A 26,546-nucleotide genomic window follows, 5' to 3' on the forward strand; every position below is an offset into this window, starting at 1 on the left:
TGGATTAACTGCCCCGGATTAGTAATCACGTCGGATTAACAGCTTGGTGGAGGGATGATGGTACATATCTGTGGGTAAAGTTGCATGTTGTAAATTTTGTCGTACATTTTCAGGTAAAAACAAAGACGCAGCTTTAAAGCTGTCATCATGAGAACTTGCGCGGTTTTTGGAGTTATCTCCTGCCTTGTGACTCTGTCCTTAGCGGCTGAAAGAGGTATGTATCATTTGATTTTAATCTTTATAAGACGTAGATTCAAAGGTATTGAATGTCCAAAGCATAAGTAATGTCAACCAGAACAAATTTAAATAACAATTAAAACTACTCAAGTATTGTTTGCCATAATCAAATTAAATAAAAAGAGTACATCTTTTAAAAAGAAAGTGTAAATGTAATGGTGAAAATTTTGTCTTTTTATATGTCTTTTTGGACATTCATACCATTTAAAATTTCAGCCTAAAATCAAAAAAAGTCTGATCTCAGCAGTAGAAAAAATTAATGTCCCTTAAATGAAAAGTTCAAGGGTCTTTTTCCAATCTTCGCTTGATTTCTTCTTGATTGATAAACTGTAAATTGACAAAAAATAAACAAAAAATAATTTTGTTTTTCAACAATTTGGATACAACATATTCTAGCTAAGGTCAGACTTATTTGACACATACCTGTATGAACTTAATAAAGAAAAAGACAAAAATATGATAATACAAAAGGTTAATTAAATACCTGTAGAGGTGACTGGTTGCCGCCATTGATAAAACAATAGTTCGTTAAATTATAAGTCAGGGGAACAATGCCTTCATTTAATTACCCGATTCTGTGACATTTTAGGAAACTGAAAACTCACGAACTAGTTTTTGTATATGACGGGTTGATTTAAGAAGGGGAATAGTAGGATTTCATAAACCCCAAAAATAAAAGAATGGAATGCAATACTAAAATTATAATTACATAAAGAGTCCTACAAAATTCTTAATACTAAAATAGATTTAAAAAATAGATCACTTAATGAGTTTCCATCCATGGCTTTATGATTGCATTCTCTTGAAAGTTTTTCTGGTCTTGTCTTTCTTTTTAGAAAAGAGGCTTTCATTTAGTAAAAAAAATCATTAAAACCAAACGGCCAAGTCCTTGTTTCTTTGATAATGTTAACACGGTTGTCATTAAATAATCTTGGAATACTACAATAGCTAATTAACAGCATTCTCCAGGTCGTAACGAACCCTAAATCTGTTGTTTATAGTCAATCAACAAGAAACTCTCTAGAAATGTAATTAAAAAAGACAATAAGATGTTTCAACTGACACTCCTTAAGCCTGATTTAATTCTCCATTGTTTTACATTGTTTCTAAGGATTCTGAAAACATAATAAAGAAATAGAATGGTAAATCCAAGGCAAAAACTTGACCTTTAGCCATTCTTCATTCTGAAAATTCATTTTGAATTAAAAACAATGTGAACGCAAAGTTAGCCTTGGTAGTATATGTATGGGCTTATCATATAGATATATGGCCCAAACTAAAGCAAACTAGTAGTGACTAGATAACAAGAATTCAGACCTACTAAATCTAGGGATCAAAGTAGCCCAGGGAATCGGAAATGATGTTGGGTTCCTTAACTCAGATTTCCTCTTTAACTCCAAAAATGCTTCCAAATGGAGAATTTCAAGTTAAGGAATTTCCTCCATAAAGAACATTGATGAATCTGGGGCCGCAAACTGACCCTTTATCTAATAGTAAGAACCCTATTTTAATAGCAATATTACAGGTATTGTGATTTACAAATATAAAGCATTTTCCTAAGGATTAAAAAGAAATTAGTTTTCTAATTATCATAAAACAGATAAAAGAGTTTATCTTATCCCGATATCTGGTGTGATGATTGACAGTAATTGACATGTTAGCTGTTCCGATTACCTACCGTTTCCTAACAGTACTATCGTACAAAGTCTGTGTGGTGTACCAATAATTAATGCAGTATTTGCATGGCACTGCAACCCTTGCCATGCAGTAACGGGAGAAAAAACACATAAAGATATTCGATGACTATAGTGATAGGGATATCTCCAAGTAATTTGTTCTAAAACATTATGGTAATTTAGTCAAGATGGCCGAAAGTGATAGGCTTGTCAATGCTGATTTCCTTACCGGGTGCTGTGATGTGCAGTGGGGCTTTCTACGTAAAGCACCAGACATCTGTAGCGATGCGTAATACAAATATCCTTTCCCGACTTATTCCTTGTAGCTTGAAACAAATAGAGTTATGCAAATGAGACAACTGTCAGGTTCTAAGATATGTAGATTTGTATTTGCATTTGCAAATCTTGACGAGTGTTAGTGCAGATTTTGCATATAGTTCATGTGTAGGTTGTCAAGAAATTGTTCAAGGCATTTTTGTAAATAAAAAAACGTATTCGTTGAAGTGAAATCTTTAAAAATGATCTTAAAACCAACTGGAGATTCAATATTATATTCGGTAATCTTTCAGTAATCTTTCAGATACATCTATATGGTAGTTTAAGTCAAACCTGTCTATAAAGACCGCTCAATTGACAGAGGAAAATAGTCTTTAAAGTCAGGTGGTCTTTATACATAGTTTGAATTATGTTGAAATTGGTCATTTGGGACCCTAGAAAAGAGGTCTTATTAAGAAGGTGGTCTTTATACAGAGGTGGTCGCTTAGGCAGGTTTGACTATACATATAGCATGCTGGTAAATGGGATGAGCTGCTATCTTGGCCCAACATTTGTATGTCTGAAACACAATGGTACAGAAATCAATGGTTTCAGAAGATGTCCAGAATAGGAATGCTCTCTGAGTTTTAAGCATTGATCTTGTCCACCAGAAACGTGTACAGTCTTGCACTCTGCATGTTTGCTTTGTTCCAATATTGTAACATGATGGGTACCCATAACAGAGAGGTTTGAATTTCTAGCTTGGCGCTTTGTCGCAGAATTGTCAGGAGAGGCCATTCCTAATTAATTATCGCTTGAAACATTAACATATGTGTGAGAAATCCGAACCCTTGGGTCCATGCTAACAAACACTGAGTACGTTATGGCTCTCGGCTGTAAACAGGCTGCGCAATTAGTCAAAATATGTTTCTCAAACCATGACAGCTTAAGGTAATAACAGTGCCATGCCCTGAGGCGTAAGATCCAATGATGTGTCGTTGATAATTGGCAGCTCTTTTGTAAGGATTCCTGGAAGGAGATACATTTTAAATTCAATAAAGTTTCCATGTTTAATTCCTTCTCTTATGGCCTTCAGCAAATCATAATCTTTACTCCAATTTCTCTTTATTGTGGCCATGGTATGATTCAAATGTGCCATATTGGTAATTTGTATTCACTTTATATAGTGTCAGGGCTTGGGTGTAAAGGTTGAAAGCATCAAAGGACAGTTTGGAAGCAAGATTGCTTCAAATCTCAAAGGTTTAATCAGCATTGCCGAATTTGTTCTCACCATATGACAATTTGGACTGTTGTCTATAAAATGTCCTTTGAGTTTTGCTCTGATTTTGAATTTGGAAACTTTGGATGATGTTTTTGAAAGCCAAATTTTACACCCCACCATGACCATTCTTGTTTCTCATTCTACATTTGTTTTATGAATGACATTTAAAACGTTTAAATCATTTTGTTGGAAGGCCATGATGAAAATTTGCAGAATGCAAATTCCAATGCCTAAGATTAACTGTTAAGCAGTGAAATAACTCCCTTAAGGCATTCAAAGTCATAAACGTATTGATGAAGTTTCAAAAGAGATATTTCAAATTGCTGCAATTCAATTTTTCTGTATTTTTTAGAAGAGTTTGACTAGAGGTGTGCAGTTTGAAAGGTAGTACATCAAAACCTGTTTAATATGACACCATGGGGATTGCATTTCTGTGAGTGTCAGATTTAACAAGTTGTCAGAAAAGCCAGGTGTCGGATTAGACAGGTTCCAGTGCATGTATTTGTTTTAAGCTTTATGATTTGATGAATCATTCGCTGTTGTTCAGCGATATATTGCAGTATTGTATCAAATATGCTAACCGGTGTAGGTATGAATAAGTAAACGGTATATATCGATTAGATGTACATGACTGATTGTCAGCAAACAGTCAGGATCAGCGTTGCGTTTTACGCGCTATTGGCTAAATTCGTTCTGACAACACCACGTTTGTCAGCGTGGAGGAAATGAACGGACTCAGAACAAATAACCTGACACTTTAGTTTCCTGCAGCATTGAATAAAAATGATGAAGTTGTTTTAGGAATTTGAAGTATTTTGTTACCTGGGCTGAAGGACAATGACATATATATATAGATTACAGGTAATTGATACGAAGGTAGAGTTCAGGTGCAGGCAAGGTTCTGTTACTGTCACAGGGCTTGTGAGTAATACGGCATGTATATTTCATTATACATTGATTGACAGGTTCAGTTAGATGGAAACCACATCCATTAATAAGACCATATGCATCCCGAACAATACGATATTACCTTGCCCTAACGAGAAATCATTAACACCTGTAATATCGTTGATTACTTTATACCTGCCTGAGAGTAGTAAACCAATTATCCTATTTCACTTGATAACTAGGAAAATACCAATAGGATTGTAGAATTGTCAGGATAGAAATCTGGCCTATACAGGCATGGTCAGCGTCTATTTGGACACCTTATTGTGGCCTTTATTACCATCATTAGTCTTTAGAAATTTTGTATCATGTCTTCAAACATCAAATATGTTTAAACATACATCTTAAGTTCATTCAATTTCAGTCCTCTCTGAGATCTATGTGAAACTCATTGTCTTCTCTCTTTGTTCGGGATGTTGTGAGCTTGTGAAGTAGAAACAGATGTGTCTAAGTATGAACCATTTCATTTTCTATCAAGTAAAATAGTCTTCAAGTAGGAAATATTGGAAAAAGATATCAATGTTTCAGTTTATCTCAATATAGGTAAAGAAGAGAAAAGGGGGTTTATTGTTATTAGGGATTATAGAGGAAGGCTTGTTGTTATGGAAGAGGGCTTGTGGTTATAGAGGAGGGCTTGTTGTGAGGGAGGGCTTGTTGTGAGGGAGGGGATTCAGTTGCTATGGAGAGCAAAGTTTTTTCCTTCTGCCAGAATCAGTATTGTAATTATACCTTGATTGTACCTTCAACCAATCTTTCTGATATTTTTCCCTAAGTTCTATCTCTATTGCATTAAACCTATTAATTTGCCACTAGTATTTGCTTTAAACTGGAGAATCCAGCAGTATTTGTTTGCTTAAATGATCCTGTATCATTGTTGCTGAAACTAGGTGAGCTTGCCAGGACAGAATGAGAGAAATCGTTCATCCTAGTTTTAATGCAAATGGTTTTGGGAGGTGAATAAGTGTTATTGTGTTCTAGTGTATCGGATATGGTTTTTGATATTGATATATTCACATACTTTAAATGAAGCGTTTAATTTATGCTACCAAAAAAGCAGTAATTTATAATTGTTAGAAAATTATTATTTAAAATAAAAATTAAGTATACTTATAAACTGTAATATGCTAATAACAAATTTCATCACACGGTATATTCCGTCTTTGCATATTACAGAGTTAGCTCCCTTGCGGGTAGTATCGATTGTTTCGTCATTATTTCGTGAGCGCAATTCACATCGTTTTCTCCAAAACGTATGACGTTACGCTCCCAAACACATGACGTCGCAATCAATACCTACCCGCAAGTGCAGATAACTCTGTAATATGCATATTTGGAATAGGTTTGAAACCATCAGTGGTGGAAGTACAATTTCGGCTATGACTGTAATCAATTTGTTGTAGGTACATCCTTAAGGCCACCTTAGAAACAAATAATTTGGTCTTTACACATGTATTTCGTGGTACTGAAATACAGGTCTTTATCGATTACTGTTGTACAGGACATATTAGATGGTGATGATCTAGCTGTGTTGTCTTGGGTACAAGTAATTCTATATCAATTTTTTTTTTTTTTATTATCTGTACTCTTATATATTATAGTAGGTATTGAAAACATTGGCGCCACTAGGAAATAGAAACAAATTCTGTACAAGATACGGAAAGGTACGTCTCAAACAGGAAAAAAAAAAAAAATTATTATATCTATTTTATTATTCTTTTCTTTTGACAGTCAGTAATAGTGGTTCATTAGGTTTATTGTAATCACCGTTGGTTTTTTTTAATTTGATGATCGGTAATTATGATGATGTAAACAAAGTTTTCCCATCAAGTCTGACAAGTTTACCATCGTAGGGGGAACAAACGCGCCCGAGACATGTGGCACCAGTCTCCATGTTTGGTTGAGCTATTTTTTGTTTACAAAATTTCCCTTTTCACTAAAGAGTCTGTTCAAATCTTAGACCAGATTGTGTGTGCTAATTCAAGCAATGGCGATACACAAAAAATTAACAGCCAATTAAGGTCAACTGTACAAAACCAATCTGCTGATATAATCTGTTAATCGGCATATTATCTGACGGAATTGCGTGATTCTGCTGAACTGTGACACAGTGATATCATTTGTGGTGTCTAACGTGGTTTTTAAACCTGCCTGCGATTAATTACCCTGCTTTTAAGTCAAGCAAGTGCAATGTTTCATCGAGAAAGCGACGCCATGCTGACATCTGTATTCTAAGATGCCTTTTCTGAGATGTTTTTGCTCATTGGAAGGAGCGTATAACATCTCTTTTTTTCATATTTCCTCGTACTGGCATTAAGGCTTTATTGCATCTGATTATCTTAATAAATTATTTTAATATGTTCAGTCAAAAATGTTGAGGACGTAGTTTATCGAATATTACACTAACATGTACATCAAACTTGTGAAGTATCTAATGCATCATTATCAAATTTGATTATTATAAATGTTCTTTTTCATGATAAAATATGGGTTACAGTAGATGAGCATTGTTTTAATTAATAGTTGTAATTAGCATAAAATTTTAGTGTAATTAATGACTGCATCTCCGTCAGAACCAGAGCACTTCAAGGTCGCTTCATTGTCAATGTCACTCACAGCTTAGCAGACATCTTGGAATAATTCTTCTTAACGTGAGAGGTTGTTTGTTGGATTGGCATTTTGGATGTCAGAAGAAGTCTTCATTACTAAAGCAATAAACTAGATAAGACACGTGTTTTAGTATTATCATCCTTATACCTTTGAAAGAATATCTTTTGAATATTTCAATTTCTAAAATATACTACTGTGTCAATGTACGGAAAAAATAAATAAGGCCAAAAATAGGTACAGGTATGCTGATGAATTTAACGAGATAACGCCTGAGATAACGCTGACATTCCTAACTCACCTGTAGAAAGGCTATCAAGGACTTTAACACCTGTGTATCGACTCTCACAGGTGTGGGGGAGGATCTATCGAGGTCAAGCTCAGGGGTCAGCTAAGGTCAAGCAAGGTCAGACAAGATGATGACAACATTTGTTTTAGCTGAAGTAGATCAACATCGCTGGGTAAACATTGTCAGGGAAAGCGCTGTCTGATGTTAATGTCATTCTTTGATGTTTAGAGAAAGGTTTCTTAAGATGCCAGGTAACAATGGCCATGCTACTTTTGTACAGGTGATCTACAACATATTGTTCTGGATATATTTATAGGTAGGAGGAATGGGCATATTTGTGGTCAAGTTTATATTCAGAAGAGTATACATTTAATATATGACTATACAGTTGTCAGAATAAAGGTTGAAGCGGCAAAAAAGCTGATGTAATTTCTGGTTATTTGAGATTTACGATTGTACAAGATTATCAAGCAAATAAGAGTACTTATATGATGAATAAAGAAATGATTTTATATCATCTGCATAAAGGTTCCTTATACCTGTTTAGCGGAATCAGGTGTTTCTAAAGAGTTTGTACCCTTCTACCTCATATCAGAAGTGCAGGACTATAGACCAATTATTTGATATGGTCCATATCATTGGAGAGAATATAGATTGAGTCATAAATATGCCAAAAGGAATTTCTTATTCATCTCTTATCTATTTCCAAAAGTGGAAAGGTCTAAGAAAGTTTGAATATATATTTTGCAATGAATGGAATGGCTTAAATTAAGCAATAAATTGATGATAAATTTCTGAAAATTGTTTGCAAGTAGATAGTAATTTTGATTCTACTTATCATTGTTGTAGGGACAAAGCCATAAACAGATTTGCAAACTGTACTAAAAAAAACCACAAATCAACATCGTTTTGAAATTTATGCCATTTCAGCTTCCATAAATTAGTTTTAAACGATAAATTGTTTATATATTACATGACCAATTTGACATTTAGGGCCAATGTTTTGCCCATGATTTTGACGTTTGAAATATCAACATTTCCATTTGAGAAAAGGTCATGGTAGTTGTCACCAGTTTAAACACTCTCTCTATAAAAACATTTCATAAATAAGCTTGTAACTTCTCGTTTGTTTGTGAAAGTTCAACCATAAAATTACAGATGTGCTGGAAATGATTGCTGTAAATATTTTTGTTGCGCATGAGTTAGATTGTACGGGTTGTCTGGTTTCTGTCAATAATGTACTTAATGTTGCACACGTTGGTAGAAAGTCTCACCGAAGGGGAAAATTTACTTGTATACTAAATTGCTGGAATTTTATTTAATACCTGAGGAATGACTGATATTGAATCTATTGTGAAATATATTAATTCTAATATGATAGATTATTAAACCTAATACATCAGGGAGAACTTCAGTGTCATGCTCAGTGGCGAAAAAAGAAAAGAGGCATAAATATAAAATAGAAATAATTAATCTATCGATGGTAAGCGTTGGGTTATATGATAAAACTGGTTGTGCTGGTGGTTTTTGGGGATGTTCCAGTACCACTAGAAATTAAGGATGGATTAGATTTGCTTTTCTATATGAACTTACCAGCAGACTGTCTTGATTTGTTTGATGTTGAGTTCAGTATTGTCTACGATCACCCAGCCCGACATAAACAATAGCTTTGTGACAGATCTAGTCGGGTTTGTGTGACCCAACACGTTCAGCGGTCATGATTCAGATGCAGGTATTGGAGCGGACACCTTCATATATAACGATATATATACACTGCCTGGCTTATCATACACACACCGCATTAGCAGGTTTTTATATGGGAAAAAGTAAATATTTTATAATTTTGGATGGGTTTCCTGGTGTAAGCTAAAGTGGCTGCTCTGTAGTTTATGTATGTAGATGTTGAAGCCTGAATGCTTTATGAGTTTGCCTCCTACTGGAGCGGGCTTTTTTTTTATCACTGTCAACACGCATTTGGGGCCAACTACACAGCAGACCACACGAGGAACAGAGGTTTTTAGTCCACAATAAAACACTGTCTCAGGGGATATTCCCAGAAAATCGTTTCCTCCGATGCAATCATGCCAAAACAAATTTGTCTGCTACTATACAGGCACTGTTCACTAAATAGGTGATCTCCACTTTAAATTTTATAACGTCGATAGTACAATTTAAGCAGAGAAAAAAAAGTTTGGCTTTGACAATCAGCATAATTTTGATAAATTTAGCATAATTTTAATAAATTTCTTTGAATTTATGATTGATTTTTGAAAAAGGCTGATAAAAGCAGGTTATGTTTTGTAGAGTTCAAAAGCTACAAGCTAGGTTAAGACGGAGTGACTTTCGACTTAATCACTTATTCCTTACAAGTTTCCCATAAGGCTCATGGACTCCAAAGGGAAACAAATAATTTTCAAGGGAAATAACTCTATAAATCAATTTCATAGACATTTCACTGCCTCTGTTAGTTTTAATATTTTTACTTCAAGTAACCAAATGTCTTCCTTTTGGTTAAATTGATGTATACAGTTAAATTTTTTTTGATTTATGTGCACATTAATATCCAAATGTCGTCGGATGAATTCAGAATTTAGGCATGGAGAATATGGCTTTATGCATATTTTCTGGCTAAAAATAGCACAATTTTTCAGTGCGCATATTCTCATGCTCCAAAGGATTTGTAAAGGAGATTTGGAAAACTTGGAAGGAGATTGAATTTATGTTAGTGTGTGTAATCGAAATTCCGGAAAATTTGTATTCCGCTCAAAGAAGCGAAGGTTAATGCAGACTCCTGCTATTGATTTCTGGAGGTTCTTCTCCATAGGTGGGATTACGGACTTCTGTTCGGGAGAGTTCTTGAGCATCGATTTCATAATTACCCATCAATGGTGACTATGTTTATGGCTGTTGATATCAAGACCACCGTTCTGCTGTGTCGAATTACGCTTTATGTTTCCGAAAATCTTGGAGCAACACCTAATGACACATGTAAACATTGGTTTGATAGATCCCCAAGACACTCATAATAAACACACAATTTGTACCCTATATCTCAGTAATACTCTGAACTTAGTTTTGTGTAGATAAGCATGACAAAAGTGCACAGAAAAGAATTTAGTGTTAAGTTGACTTTGGCAATGAAAACAGAAAGATATTCCCTCGGAATTAGGTTTACAAGTTTGCTGCAGGTTTCGTGGGGAGAAACATGTATTCCATGTCAATTATTAATCCACCATATGCTAGCAAGGAATCAGGAAATGTATAGCCTTAGAAATAAACGCCTGTATGTATAATTTCACCAGATGATATTAGTGCTGATTAGCATCTCGATGGCACCTTCTGAGAGCTGACACTCTGGCAGGTGTCCTCAAGCCAAAAAAAGGTGATCATTACAAATTCATTCACATGCCTAGTGGTCATCTTGTCTTGTGACCTCTGGTCAAACTCTGAGTGATTTATCTTCCGACCAGTCATGTGTGACATGTGAAGTTAACCATAAAAAAGATATTAAATTCTGATAGGAACATTTATTCTGTTTGTTTGAAGTCCAAAGGATTAAATCTACATGGACAACTATAAAATTTAAAAGTTTTCACGTATCTCTCCCCAAATGTGTTGACTCATGGTGAGCTAGGTAAATCTGTTCCCACAAATTTTGATATGTTATTGTCAAAATTTGTAATCGAGCTGAATTTCGATGACTATATCTTAAAGCAACAATATCCACTCTGGGGGTTATGTGCTGATAAAGATCTTGCTAAAGAAAATATTTCAAATAACCACTTCAGTGTAGGTAACTTTTGAATTTTGAGATAGTTTGCATAACTTGAACGCTGATTTGATATGCCGATAACATAAATTCTTTATTTCATATTTGATACATGTAGCTATCATGTTACTTACTTCTGCAGTATACCCACGGACATAATAACAGAGTTGTCATGAATACTTATCTATACAATGAGACTTGGGGTGAAGTTGAATGAAAAAAAAATGTAATTTATATCTCATATATAAGGACAAGAAGTTGAAAAACTGTTATTAATCAACACTAATTTTGATATCAAATAAGTATAGCAATAAGCATTTGTCTGGTAAATAAGCCTTAATTAATAATGACTTGTAATACACCCAAATCTGATTGTAAGCTTGTGTGTGTTTATAAGAAAAATTTTGATGATGATCTACTCGCGCATATCTTGCAAATTAGGGAAAAAAGTTATCTTGCAAATAAGCCTTCTTTTGAGAATAAGTTCTAAGTCACCAAGTCTTATAATAAGCCTTAACTTATTTCAGTTTTTTACAGCAATGACAAGTGATCATCATTGCTAGTATATAAAATGTTCAAATAAGGTTTTTGATGAATAGATAGCTGTTATAAACTACTTATCATTATAACCATAAAATTCTTTATTATCAATATCGGACCTATTAAATGTTAAAATAGGTGATTAATATTCATATGAACATGAGTAGACAAATATTAAAACATGTCCTTTATGAAGTTATTTTTCATCTCTCTGTAAATTAACCATATTGCTTGCAACTGTTAATTGAAACGTTGGGGCTTTTGAAATTATTTCCGTCCTGGAAACAATAATTGACAAATTTGACTGCTACAGTAACGAGAAATGGAGATTAGTTTTGTTGTTTAGAACGGCAATAGAAACAATAGCCACATGTTTGTGTGGATTGTATGTTTGGGGGATTAATTTACAGGTGTGAACAAGACTGATGGTTCTACTCTTCAACTTCATTATTTTGATCCTCGTCCTACCAAGCCTTGTTAGCTTAACCAGACCAATCAATTTCATTACAGGGATCCTTGTAATTCCAAGTCTTGTCAGCTTAACCAGACCAATCAATTTCATTACAGGGAATCCTTGTTATTCCAAGTCTTGTTAGCTTAACCAGACCAAACAATTTCATTACAGGGATCCTTGTAATTCCAAGTCTTGTCAGCTTAACCAGACCAATCAATTTCATTACAGGGATCCTTGTAATTTTAAGTCTTGTTAGCTTAACCAGACCAAACAATTTCATTACAGGGATCCTTGTAATTCCAAGTCTTGTCAGCTTAGCCAAACAAATTTACTAATACGTTAGGTCATTACAGGAAATTCAACTATGTTGTCAACTTAATCAAACCATTAAGGCTTGTTAGCTTTGACTGACCAATCCTACACATTGAATGGATTATTTTCATAACATGTGTTGTCAGCATAGCTAAACCCAATTAATCTAGTTCATTACAAGGATTTTGTTCTCACCAAGTATAGTCACCTTAACCAAACCAATCTGATTCATTATAGGGATTTAATGTACAGGATGCCTTGTCAACTTAGCCAATTCAAGGAACTGTTTTGTACTGATCAAGCAATACAATTCAGAAGAAATAATTATAATATTATGCTAATTTAATTAATAAGGATAGTAAAATGTGGAAACGACATAAATTTCCTAGTTCCTTAAAAGACAGAAATCAAACCAACAATGCAAAGGAAATATTGTCTGCACTGATTTCACGAGAAATAGGCGTTTGACACCCTGCCTTGTTCATTTCCTGACTGTCCTGCTGGTATGTTTTGTATCATGGTTTCAAACCGGAGGCATCCATTCCAAGTCTGATGGTATATTAGGGGTAGAATGGCCAACTGAATAAAGAGAATACTGCGCCATTAGGGTTTTGTAATGTTGATAAAATGTTTCCATTTATATTGAAAAGTGCACATTAAGTGAATGTATCTCTCCCAGATACACTTAATATCTGTCTTATGTTGTCTTATGTCAATAGGCATTGTCTACTGGCAAGGACAAGAATGCATATCGTTATTTAAAATATACCATTATACTTATAAATACAGAGTGTAGAAACATAGCTAAAGGATATTTGTGAATCAATTTAACAAAATTTGTAATTTTCTAACTTTACAGTTTGTTGACCTCAAGTGAAGTCCTTCCTGTTTAATATACAAGCTAGTCGGTTTTATACGTTTCAGGAGGTGACTTTAGGTAGATACAGCTTTAAGTGGGAATGCACTAAGTCCGCGGCCGTAAAACTAAATTACGATCGCCTTAACTCATTAAAATACTACACAGACTTGTTGTCATTAAAAATTTAAAAAGTCACTTGAATTTGTTTGCCCATGTCCTGTCAGTTTCAGGAAATGTATACTTCCTCTAGGACTTTCTTGAAATATATGCAATCTGTCATTCCCAGAAATCATGGAATCATATTCTGCATGCATAGGATGTTATTGAAATTAGATAAAAACACCAATACATATTACTTTCTGTCTCCAAGAAATGCATAAAAGAAAGCTAATTAAAAAAAAAGTCAATGACATAAATGATATGTTTGTTTTTGGTAATGTCCTATAAACATCTAGGGTCATTTAAGGGTCTTTTCAGCCAGTTTTGAAGGTGGGTGAAAGCCAGAGTACCCGGAGAAAAACCACTGACCAGCAGTCAGTACCTTTCAACTGTCCCACATGTGATTTGAACTGGCAATTTAGAGGTGGATGGCTTCTGTTATTGTGTCGCGACATCGTAACCACATGCTCGGCCACTGCTGCCCCATATACAGATTACATGGACTTGACATGTGCGAGTATTTTTCCAAAACTAGTTTGTAAAGAATAAAAAATGTCTGTGGAAGTTCAAAGTTTTACAGACAAAATAAACCCATCCTGTAGCATACCGAAAATTCATTTTGAGAAAATCAATCGAACGATGACTCAGAGGGCTATTCCTTTAGTGGCTCCGTCAATCAGCTGCGGTGTCTGCTAATATGCAGGCCTTACCAGCACTAGTCGCATCCCAAGATGCTATTCCCATCCCATAATATTATTCTGATGTCTCGTGTGCGTGAAAAATATATCGCGTCACTGAGGGATTTCTAATTCGCACAAGAGATTCGCCAAATTTTATGCAAATGTGGCATTTTTATCCGCTTGATGCAATTTAAAATGCGTTTACATCAACAAGAATTGATTTTTTTACTGTATGTGCTGATGTTGCTGTTGGTGAAAAGGTGGACTTTTGTATGCAGTCAAGCTTTTTTACGAACCCTGTATACTTTGAATTGTGATTTTCAAAACAAAAAACCTTCATCATAGTTGATTCAACTTGATTTTACTTTTGGATATAAATTGAGATTAAAAATTCCAAAAGTCATCAAAACAAGATGATAGCATCTTATATTATAACTTTCCTTTAGGAAAGCTTAAAACAATAAGACTTTGAATTTGCATTCAAATCAATATGATAGGTCTTTGAAAATGGCAGCCATGTTTGGTGTAAGTTGTATGGTTTATCATAACTTATAATACATAGAACACCTCATCGACTAATTGGTTAAGATGTCCCAACTTTTTACCACAAGCCCTCCATGCATCTCTGGTGTAAGACACGAGTTTTAATCTTATATGAGACAGAGTTGCCAGGTACTGGTCACAGGTTGGTGGTTTTTCTTTGGGTACTCCGGCTTTTCTCCACCTCCTAAACTCGACACATTTTTAAATGACTCTCAAGGACATTAAACCAAAATACCCCATCCAAGTATTACTCAGACCATTTTCAAGGTGGACAGTACAGTGAACAGTCAAGAAACCGCCTCAGGAAAGATCAGCAGTGTTAAAGCTCACCATATATAACATGTATAATCCTGACTTTGGATAAAGAGAAAAACCCAAAAAACATTCTTTATGCTGCAAAGTGGATGTAATTAAAGAAAAATAAAGGACAATATATATAGGACTAGGCTGTTTCACCATCACCTCATAGATATACAAACCTAAAGAAGTGTCGTCTGGTTTCAACCTTGGCATTTCAAAACGAAAGATAGATCTCATCAAGAGGGATATATTGGAAGCAGCAGTGATGCTTTAAATACCCAGTTTGGTTGGAATTGTGACCATTTTCTTGGAATTTCAATGGCGTTTAGCCAAATTAAAGTCGCAGACCGCCGATTTTTAGACTCTATATTTAAGCCCGAGCTGGAACACCTGAAGAGGCTAGGATAATGCAGGCCGATGGTTTTGTCTTCTGAGGAGATCCGATCATATGGCAAACATATCCTTTGGGTTTCAAATAGTTTTATTATTGATAACTTTATACATTGTTTGTCATTCTAAAGAATTGTGAAAATCAATTATTAATAGTAATTATTTGACCACTGAAAATTTGTTATGCTTGAATCCATGCATGTCCGCAAATGGGCAATTCAACTCATTTGGGAATTCTATATGTATTTGATCACTCTGCAGCTTCCATTTTTATGCTCCCATCATGAAATGGGAGGGAGGGGCATTACTCTTAATAGGAGAGAGGGGCATAAAGTATTAAATATGTTCTAGCTGTCCCATCCCATCCAACGTAGATATATGAAGGGCTTTGTTGTCTGGCAGACATATCCAGTCTTTTAAAAGTCAGTATTTATTATCAATTTACTTCTCACTAATCTCCAAACAAATATAGAACTACAGCTCTAAGGTACTGATTGAATCACAGACTGCCAATGATACAAAACACATTTTGAAAGATTTGTTCATTTCGCTAATGACTACAATCTTCGATTTGATTACACACTTGAAACAGATTGAACGTTTCGAATATGAGTCGTTTCTTAAATTTATCACTATAGCAACCAGAAGGCATTGTGAAAAGCTGTAGCTATTTATAGAGTCTTGAATTAGTCATTTCGTATGTTTGGTTCAAAGAAGGGTTTGTCACAACATCTCAAAGACAATAGGAGCTAGAAAGCAGCCATGCTCTCTCAGCCATTGTCTGTTCGGATAAAATTTTCATGGTTGTTTTCAATGGGTGATTTTGTTGACAGATCTAATCTCTTGTTATATATACTTATACGTGAAGTACTTTATTCATATTTCATGTACAGCTCAACGGTCCCTTCATTCACTAATTACTCGAGTGTGATATTAGTAATTTCAGAGGTCATAAAAAAACACTTACGTGCTAAAAATATACCAGTTGTGTACTGAAGGTGAATTCAGGTGTGACATGCTGTAGTAATGAACTTCAAATTTCAAGAGTATTTGATAAGATTTTTGTCATATATAAATATTATTTCATTACAAAGAAACTTCTGATAAGATGGCTTCAATGAAACACCGATAAAAACTGATGAAAAAGTCTTAAATATTTGGGAAAAAATTCGGCAAAAAGAAATATCTAACTTTGACAAAGTCTTTGTAAACTTTCATTAGGGGTTAAAACGGTCGCTTAGTTTAAGATTTTTAAAGTACATGTATATTGATAAAGTTTTCTAGTTCTTCTGACTATATCAGAAAGTGCTTTACCTCCCACGTAAAACAAAACGCTGCAAGCATTTGAAGTTTGCGAAGCAGGCAATAAACTTCTTCTAACATGACATACTTCGCATGTGCTGATCTATTCGGGCCAGTTTTTCTTTGCATGTTTTACGATATAGATTCATTCAAAAGAGCCGGTCATGAAAGACAGATTTAAATGAAAAAGATGAAAACCATATATTGATACCGCGTCAGCCAATATTCTTTCTTATCCTATCAATATTTCCGTTTTATTTCTGGTTTTTGTATTTTATCAATCAATAATTTTATCATTCCATCTGCCTCACTGAGTCAAATAGACTCCCCTGGAGTTTGTTGTGGGTGGGTCCATTATTGATGAAAGGAGGCACAGGATAAAAATGAAATTTGCTGATTTTTTCATGGCGCCTACCAAATCCTGTTTGCATGCAGTAAAGGAAATATTTGTGACAAAACGCAGAAATTTGCATATAGTTTAGGTTTCATACGAAATTTAAAGAGAATATTGTTAGCATAAAATGATAACTGAATATGTTTTTACGTGCGACTAATGCAACGTGATGTAGCTGATTTCCTCTTTGAAGTCGTTTAATGTGTATAACACTTGGCTCGTTGAAATTCGCCTCCGTGTGTGTTTTGTACGGAGATGGAAATCATTCACACGAAGCCTTTGTTTGAATGAATTATTAATATCCACACCTAGAAAAAAAATGTATTTCTGTATCGATAACCTCTAGAAATATATGATATATGCACTGTTCGTGGCCAGGAGTGGCCAAGAGGTCATGTTATATTAATATATAAGGCTTCATTAACATAACAAAATCAAACTGTGATAGAGTTTCTTGTTTTGGAAGTCATCATATCCTGGTTTATGAAGAGTCCAATTTCTGAGAGTATAAGCTTCCCTTTTGCCGTCATCCAGTAAGCTCTAGATATACTGTTCTAGTTCCAAATCAAACAGTTGGACATTATAGCCGGCGGATCGGGGTCTGTCAAATCATGTTTTTAACTGTAGGTAGTCATTAAGGTTTTGGATGCCTCAATGTTTGTGTATACATTAAGTATACAAACAAAAGATTGATGGAATTTTTCGATGACAATGTGACAATGCCATATTGTACCATTGTGGGTAAAGGCACAAGGACATTGTACACCCAACCGACCATTTTTCGATGGAAATTTGATGGAATCAGTGACGGAATCTTTGACACAAATTGCGATAGGTCAGCCAGATAGATGTCATACATATGTCACCGTCTGAATTAAATCTTCAGACATTTGGCGATAAATATAGGTCAGACATCTTTGATGTTTTGTTTCCTTCCTGGGGCTGTTGATGTACGATGTTTTGTTCCTTAAGATTAATGTAACACGGCCAGATTTTAACCAGAACCATTGGTGTATGTCCGTAACAGGTATTAATCAACATTGTACTTCAGCCAGGTGTTAAAATCTCATTGTAAAGGTCACGTGACCATTGTCCAGGTGTGTATTGTACTTTAATACACATTACTTCAACTTGGCAGATATTGAGTCAAATAATAACCGAAGATGTAATATTTGAGGAATAATCGGCTTAATGAAAACGCTAAAACTAACAATTAGAATAAATATGATCAAGATATATTTTTTTTAAACTTACCAAGTCAATTTTCGAGTGCAAAATTTGAATTTTAGTTTAAAAATCTCTACAATCTCAATTTTGGTTCTTGTAACTACAGCGCTTTGAAGACAATCTTATTTTTCTCATGCCTTAACTGCATTAGGTACAGCACTTCTGTATGAAAGACGAAATTGTCTCCTCCAATCATATTAGCACATTCCCCAGATTTGAATTTGAAATTAAGTTACCTAGCTATTGTAGACAGATTTCCATAGCTCTAGTGTGTCAATGTTTTATGCAAAAATGTGATGATAGATACGCTGTTAGTGTGTAAATGGAACACTTTATTTCAATTTGTGCTTTATGGTGAATGGATACGGGACGATGGGTTGTTACGTCGACAGTCACCAAGCATGTATCTCCATCTTTGTGCTTCAACTTCCTGTCAGGCCTCTTGTCACCTGATTATAATGACAATTGCTCCGATCTCGAGATTGTCCTCTGATAGAGAACTGAATAGGTGAAATGCATGTCTGTGAAATAGAGTTAAGGAATAGACTGCAGATTTTGTTATACCTCTATTTTGTCAAAGAGAAGATGGAGAGTTGATAATATTCTAGGATGTCATATTGAAGTTTGGTTTGAAAATTGCTGCACAATTTCTTATGTAGGCCAATTTATGTCACTTAGACAGACTGCATGATATTGTTTTTTGATGTTTCAGTTCTTTTGCAAAAATGGTTCATGAACCAGTAGATATTTCTGTCTGTACTTTGCACCTGACATAAAATAAATGACGTAGCTGAATAAGAATATGATTTGTCCAAACTTGGCACCTGGATACTATCTCGTGTTCGAGTCTGAAAATGATTCATTTGTATGTTTCTTTCAGTACTTTCTGATGTTTTAATCTGCTAAAGATTCTGTTCAATCCTTCGTCTATACTTGGCATAAGTACTATCTGCCCTCTGAGTCTGAAAATGGTTCAGTTTGATGTTTATGTATATTTGACAGTAGTACTATCTGCTGTCCGAGTCTGAAAATGGTTCAGTTTGATGTTTATGTATATATGATAGTAGTACTATCTGCTCTCCGAGTCTGAAAATGGTTCAGTTTGATGTTTATGTATACTTGACAGAAGTATTATCTGCTCTCCAAGTCTGAAAATGGTTCAGTTTGGTACTTGTCTTTACTTGACATTACTACCATCTGCTCTACTTGGCATTAGTATTATCTGCTCCTCGAGTCTGAAAATGGTTCAGTTAGGTGTTTTGTCTCCACTTGGCACCAGTAGTACAGATGTGAGAGCCTGTTCTGTCGGTAGATGGCACCACCTGGTGTCTGTATGATTGTAGAGAGGTGAGAGGTTTGGTCCCTATGACATCAGTCTGTCTACACGGACCTACTGGGACCTTCACTAAAGTACGAGGAGCTCTGCGGAGTTTTCCTCGTCTGGTATTTCTGTCTATGAGATATTAATGTCATCATACTCCTATTGTCTCCAGGAAAGTAAATCAAAGACAGTTTCAGTTATAGGCTCTTATGCCAATTGTTTATTTCGTCACATGTTTTGGGAACATTTTTTTTCTTACATTTTTTCAGACTTTTCTGGCCAATTGCTATTCATGATCATGACTTGATTTCTTGGTATATACGGGTATCTTTTAAAATAAATAAGGTCTTTTCTAATATGTCCGCAAACTTTTTCTACAAACAACATTCTAAAACCTATTTTTTTTAAATACAATATCCAGGGAGTGGAACATATTTTTCACTTTCCATTGGACTTTCCTACATACCATAATCCAAAGAGTGAAATACGCTTCTCACTTTCCGTTGGACTTTCCTACGTACCATAATCCAAACAGAGAAATACGCTTCTCACTTTCCGTTGGACTTTCCTACGTACCATATCCAGGATGCGGTGTTAAGGTGCACTATAATTGGAAACATGCAAACTACAAATTTTCATGAATTTCATATTAGGCCATCAAAATGCAAACTGATCGGCAGCCTTGCAAGCAAAAGTTAATGAATCGTAGTGTTTCTCCAAGAAATAAGAAAGAAATAAAAGTTTTTCATTAGAGTTTTCTCATTCTTAGGACTATATGACGACCATAAATGTCAAGTTTCTGTTTGTAATTATCAATAGGGTCTGTCTTTAGCCATTGCGATGATGACCTTCCTACTACATGTTTGTTTCTATTGATATTGATTCTAGACACACCTTCTTCTTCTTTATGAATTTTTGTTTTCATTTTTCTACTTCTTCTTCCCTTTTTCGTCTTCCTCCTCTTCTTCTTTTCCTTGTTTTTCAAAATTTAAGTCAAAATTTAAAGCAACATATTTGCCTTATTTCTTGGAATTACTAGGTTGATTGATCGACTTGGATTGAAAAGATCTGTAGAATGTTTTGAGGTTTACACCATGGTTTATATATGCCATTAGAAATATATCTGAGTAAAGAGTAAGTGTTTTCAGGTTAGAGACTTAATTGGTCTGTGGGAAAAATCTAGAAAGTAAACTTGTTCCCAGGTCGGTGTTCACGGGTTGGTGTTCACGGGTTGGTGTCACGGGTCTGTGTTCACGGGTTGGCGTTCACAGGTTGGTGTTCATGAGTTGGTGTTCACGGTTTGGTGTCACAGGTTGTTGTTCACGGGTTGGCGTTCACAGGTTGGTGTTCACAGGTTGGTGTTCAGGGGTTAGTGTTCATGGGTTGGTGTTCACAGGTTGGTGTTCACAGGTTGGTGTTCACAGGTTGGTGTTCACGGGTTGGTGTTCACGGGTTGGTGTTCACAGGTTGTTGTTCACGGGTTGGTGTTCAGGGGTTGGTGCAGACAGTGGTGGTTGAATGGATCTGGAATACAAACTTGTTCTAAGGTTTGTGACCAGTTTGCCCATTTTCATTGATAAGACAATTGTATTGGACCTGTATGGAAGGTCATTCATATCTATTCCATGGTGGCAAAAACCAATGGGAAAGATATACACATGGATTTCAAAACTCACATCCATAAAACTACAGAAATTAATTCAGTAGAATTAACCGACTAAGGGACCATAACATAAAAGTCACATGACTCAATTATCTTGATCATCATTTATGTTACTGGACACGGACACTGGTCAGTGATACTCAGTACTGACCAGTGATGTGATGATCATCAAATATGGTCGGTTGTAGTAATAGTACATTTGTAGTGGAACCTAATGGTCACTCTATGGACAGTGTCCATTATATATTAATTTGTAATTAGACTCGGGAGGTCATTGTTCACCAGTGGTCAATACATTTTAATCTGCAATTAGCTTTTGTGGCTATTGACAAGGACAGTGGTCACTGTGGCTTAAATGTCATAGTAAACATTGAGTACCCTACCACAATTAATCCACTATTGATTATTAGGGGAATTATCATATTACAGTATCTATGGGTCGTCCCAGAGCCGTCGATACTCCAACGCTTGGTATGGTGAGACACCTTGTATCAACACGGTGGGAAAACCTGCAAAGCTTTCTGGCACTGACAATTAAAACAGAAAGAGGATTTGTATCGCTTTCAAGGCGATTAATATTTGATTCCTTCCGACTTCACACTCGGTCAATTTGACTAGCTGAAGCACACACAGAAACCATTAATCGAGCTTTGTGTTTGCTATAAAATATTTTTACTTCATTTCTTCGATCTATAGTGTTTTCAAGTACAAAAGCATGAAACAAGCAGAATGATCTGTTCAAATTATAATTTTGCAAACAAAATAGAAAAAAAAGAACAGGCAGTAGCTATATCAATTTTTCATCATTTGAAATTTTATTCATTGGCAAGCCAGTTCACCATGGCGACAGTGTGTCATTGCCAGGAATAGTTGGAGCAAAAGTCAGCGAGGAGGCGTAGGGTTCTCATGCATATACTTATACTGACTCATACACGTTCTACTGTAGGTCCAGCCTTGGCTCATTATACAAATGGAAATTATGATTACAGAAGTATGAACGGTAGAAACACAGTTGGAAAAATCCCTTCCATTTGTTATCATAGAGCCGAAATTAGTCATAAAATTGTGATATGAATTGTATATGAATTTCTACAACTCGGTCTGTCCATGGGGAATGAGATTTGACCGTTATACAGATAGGAATGAGCGTGAGGTTTACATGGAATTAAATATTAATTAATTAAATATGGAATTTGCAATGTTAATTTGGTAGTTTGTTAATTTATCTCAATAACGGGAGATCTTCTTTAATCTCTAATGAAGCTTGTTTTAGTAATGAGAGATGTTTAATCTTTATCTAATGAAGCTTGTTCTAGGTTACAAGTGTTCTATAAACATTTGTCGATAAAAAGCAGAATAAATTGATTTTTCTTTTTTTTTTTTCTACGAAATATTGCCGAGCGGGACAAATGATCGTAATTGTGGTATTCTTGTCATGGGTCACATCGCTCCTGTTTTCCATAAATAACCTCGCACCACCTGAGTGACAGCACAGGTTGTGTCATCCGTACAATATGGATACACACTGCGGTATTCCACACAATTAAAACTTTGTGTAAACACAATTGAGTCCCTCGAGACCCCGAAACCATGACATAAACCTAAGTGAAACATATTAATACTTGATAATCAAATTTGATATTGTCTGGTCCCAAACAGATCACATTATTATTTCCCCTCAATATTTTCCCTGCTTAATGAGATAGATGAATAGTATTGATTCTAATTCCCCTTTTGTTGTATGAAGCATAAAAAATTGGCATTATTATGTACCTACATAATGATGAATATCAAAATAGGTTCATACCACTATGAATGCCATTAATCCATTGTAGTGTACGTCAATATTTTGGATAAAACAAGATTAATATATTTTCTAGTTTTTTGCCAATGTAATTATTTCTTTCTGAAATGAATGTAGCCTCAATACCGAGTTTAATTTTCTCTGAATATGGCCACAACGAAAATCATTTAAACATTGATAGTGATGGAAGATGTGTTCTAGTTGTTGCAATGTAACTTCAGCTCACTCCTTAAATACGATTGGATAATGAACTGAAAGGAAATCTTGTTAATTAAAGAAACACACATTCAATCTGGCTGTCATAGGAAGGCAGGTTTTACTGCACGCCTCCAGAATATAAATAAAATGAACACTGCCGCAGGTATTGATGTTCTCTAGTTTAGAGAAGTATCACTGCATTATTCAATTATGTGCAAATAAAATTTTATTGTAAGGTTTTAAATTCAGTTAAAATCTGCCATTATGGGTTTGTAAAGAGATATATCGCGCCATTCTATAGCTCGGTAATTACTTACATTCACAATACGCTGGTAATCATACCACAATCAATACGTCCTTTGTTTCACTGAGCTAGAAAATCAAAAAGTTAAACGTAGTCAACGGTGGAACGAATGCAGTTAGCGATTGGAAAAAAGTTCATGGATTTCTGATTTTCTGAAGTTTTCCGGAGTGTTGGCCTTCAAATCATTGATCAGAACGTTGTTTCAAAGTTAATGAGAGTTTACAGCAATGGTATCGAGTATAAGATGGACAGGTATCTATTACTGTCTATGGCTGAGGTCATCTGAACTGACCCATTACAGATTGGATGCTATACAGGTATCTCCTGGCCCTGATGGGGAAGGCATTTATCGTCGTCCTGTAGATAAGTCTTTGGATGATTATCTTAAGGTCGTTCTGGATACCTGAAAGGACTAAAACATAGTGGTTAGAAGATCTAAGGATCATTCTCTAACTTTTTTTTGGCATACCATATTTCTAATTTTGATAACCTCCTGCAATGGTCCTACACAAACTCATAGGTATGATGATTTTATCCATTCTAATTATTTGAATTCATTATCAGTTCAATCTGTTATCCTCAAATCTAGCTTCTAATTTGAATGTAAGATACATGTATATTTAATTTTTTCTTTAATAATAGTTAAAGTCTCCATGAAGCTGGTGATTCTAATCTTGAAACCTTGTGAATTAATTCCGAGATTACATCACTAGGTGACTTAATACTTGTGTAACGTCCAATATTTACCTGTAATTCCATGTCAGGTGTGATGTGTCGTTAGTGTTACCTGAGGAGTGATATATAGAGATGTACCTCTAACGAGGTGTAAAGTCTTACTGGTGAAATAGACATTTTCTCTCTGTCAATCAAACAGACACGGTAGTGTCATCTGCTGCAAACCTTTCCTGCAACTTCGGTTCGGTCCATTTACCTTCGGGTGTAACATTTCATCTGTATCAGAATTTTGATTGATTGAATTTAGCAGATAGATTAATCTATCTTATCTGTAACACGACATCACCGCATTAACGCATGTACTTGGTGTCGGGTCAACTTGTATGTCTACGAAAATGAAAAATTACCCCAGAAGTGTCAGGTTGTGTCAAAAAACAGAAAGATAATGAAATCTCCATGTGATATTGTCGCACTGGAAAATTGCATATATTCTAGTGTATTTCTATTGAGATTTACATGTCTGAATTTACGTTACTGATGTACCTTTCCAAACATACTAGGTGTAAATTTCCATTCAGGTACACTATTATCAACTTGCTAACACCAATGAGTTATCATATTCTATGTCCATATCCGAGAAGCTTTGTGCAGTGTTCATTTCAAACAGAAATATTCATGACATTATGTGATATATAAGTAATATTTAAAAAGGTGGCAGTCTTTCATCTGCCTGAGACACTAATCTGGAGTAAGTGTGGGTATTTTAGGGTGGGTGCAGTTCAGCATTTTAAATTCAAATAAGTTGGAACAATCTTACGAAAAATCTTACGAGAAATAATTGCCTTTGAACAATTTCTTCACATCTTGCATCAATATTAAAACCTATTGGTAACATACCTTAAAAAAGTCATTTATTTTTAAGCATTTGCATGACTTGAGAATGTATAAAACATAAGTATTATTTATGTAAAAGGACATCTTTTTCCTGTTGAAGATAATTCAACTTGGATATTTACTGCAAAACCTGTAAACTGCAAAAAAAAGTAACCAGTACTTTCTATGTTCCTGTAGAACATTGACTCAAGTAACCTGTACTTTCTTATTTCGTAGAACATTGACTCAAGTAGCCAGTACTTTCTTATGTTCAGTAGAACATTGACTCAAGTAACCAGTACTTTCTTATGTTCGTAGAACATTGACTCAAGTACCAGTACTTTCTTATGTCCGTAGAACATTGACTCAAGTAACCAGTACTTTCTTATGTCGCGGTAGAACATTGACTCAAGTAACCAGTACTTTCTTATGTCGCGGGTAGAACATTGACTCAAGTAACCAGTACTTTCTTATGTTCAGTAGAACATTGACTCAAGTAACCAGTACTTTCTTATGTCCCGGTAGAACATTGACTCAAGTAACCAGTACTTTCTTATGTCCCGGTAGAACATTGACTCAAGTAAGTACTTTCTTATGTTCGGTAGAACATTGACTCAAGTAACCAGTACTTCTTATGTCCCGGTAGAACATTGACTCAAGTAACCAGTACTTTCTTATGTCCCGGTAGTAGAACATTGACTCAAGTAACCAGTACTTTCTTATGTTCGTAGAACATTGACTCAAGTAACCAGTACTTTCTTATGTCCCGGTAGAACATTGACTCAAGTAACCAGTACTTTCTTATGTCCGGTAGAACATTGACTCAAGTAACCAGTACTTTCTTATGTCCGGTAGAACATTGACTCAAGTAACCAGTACTTTCTTATGTCCCGGTAGAACATTGACTCAAGTAACCAGTACTTTCTTATGTGTAGAACATTGACTCAAGTAACCAACTTTCTTATGTCCCGGTAGAACATTGACTCAAGTAACCAGTACTTTCTTATGTCCGGTAGAACATTGACTCAAGTAACCAGTACTTTCTTATGTTCGGTAGAACATTGACTCAAGTAACCAGTACTTTCTTATGTCCCGGTAGAACATTGACTCAAGTAACCAGTACTTTCTTATGTCCGGTAGAACATTGACTCAAGTAACCAGTACTTTCTTATGTTCGGTAGAACATTGACTCAAGTAACCAGTACTTTCTTATGTCCCGGTAGAACATTGACTCAAGTAACCAGTACTTTCTTATGTCCCGGTAGAACATTGACTCAAGTAACCAGTACTTTCTTATGTCCCGGTAGAACATTGACTCAAGTAACCAGTACTTTCTTATGTCCCGGTAGAACATTGACTCAAGTAACCAGTACTTTCTTATGTCCCGGTAGAACATTGACTCAAGTAACCAGTACTTTCTTATGTCCCGGTAGAACATTGACTCAAGTAACCAGTACTTTCTTATGTCCCGGTAGAACATTGACTCAA

At 35.2% G+C, this 26,546-nt stretch overlaps 1 protein-coding gene across 1 annotated transcript in view; it reads left to right on the forward strand.

Annotated features, from left to right (window-relative positions):
- Window positions 1-2,101: 2,101 nt before the first annotated feature.
- Window positions 2,102-26,546, forward strand: part of LOC138326158 (receptor-type tyrosine-protein phosphatase delta-like) — a 166,093-nt gene continuing 141,648 nt past the window's right edge. The window contains exons 1-2 of the mRNA XM_069272286.1: window positions 2,102-2,202; window positions 19,347-19,528. Coding sequence (XP_069128387.1) covers window positions 2,102-2,202; window positions 19,347-19,528 — 283 coding nt within the window. The remainder of the gene's footprint in view (window positions 2,203-19,346; window positions 19,529-26,546) is intronic.

The sequence above is a fragment of the Argopecten irradians genome, chromosome 6 (genome assembly GCF_041381155.1).
Source record: "Argopecten irradians isolate NY chromosome 6, Ai_NY, whole genome shotgun sequence".
Taxonomy (NCBI): Eukaryota; Metazoa; Mollusca; class Bivalvia; order Pectinida; family Pectinidae; genus Argopecten; species Argopecten irradians.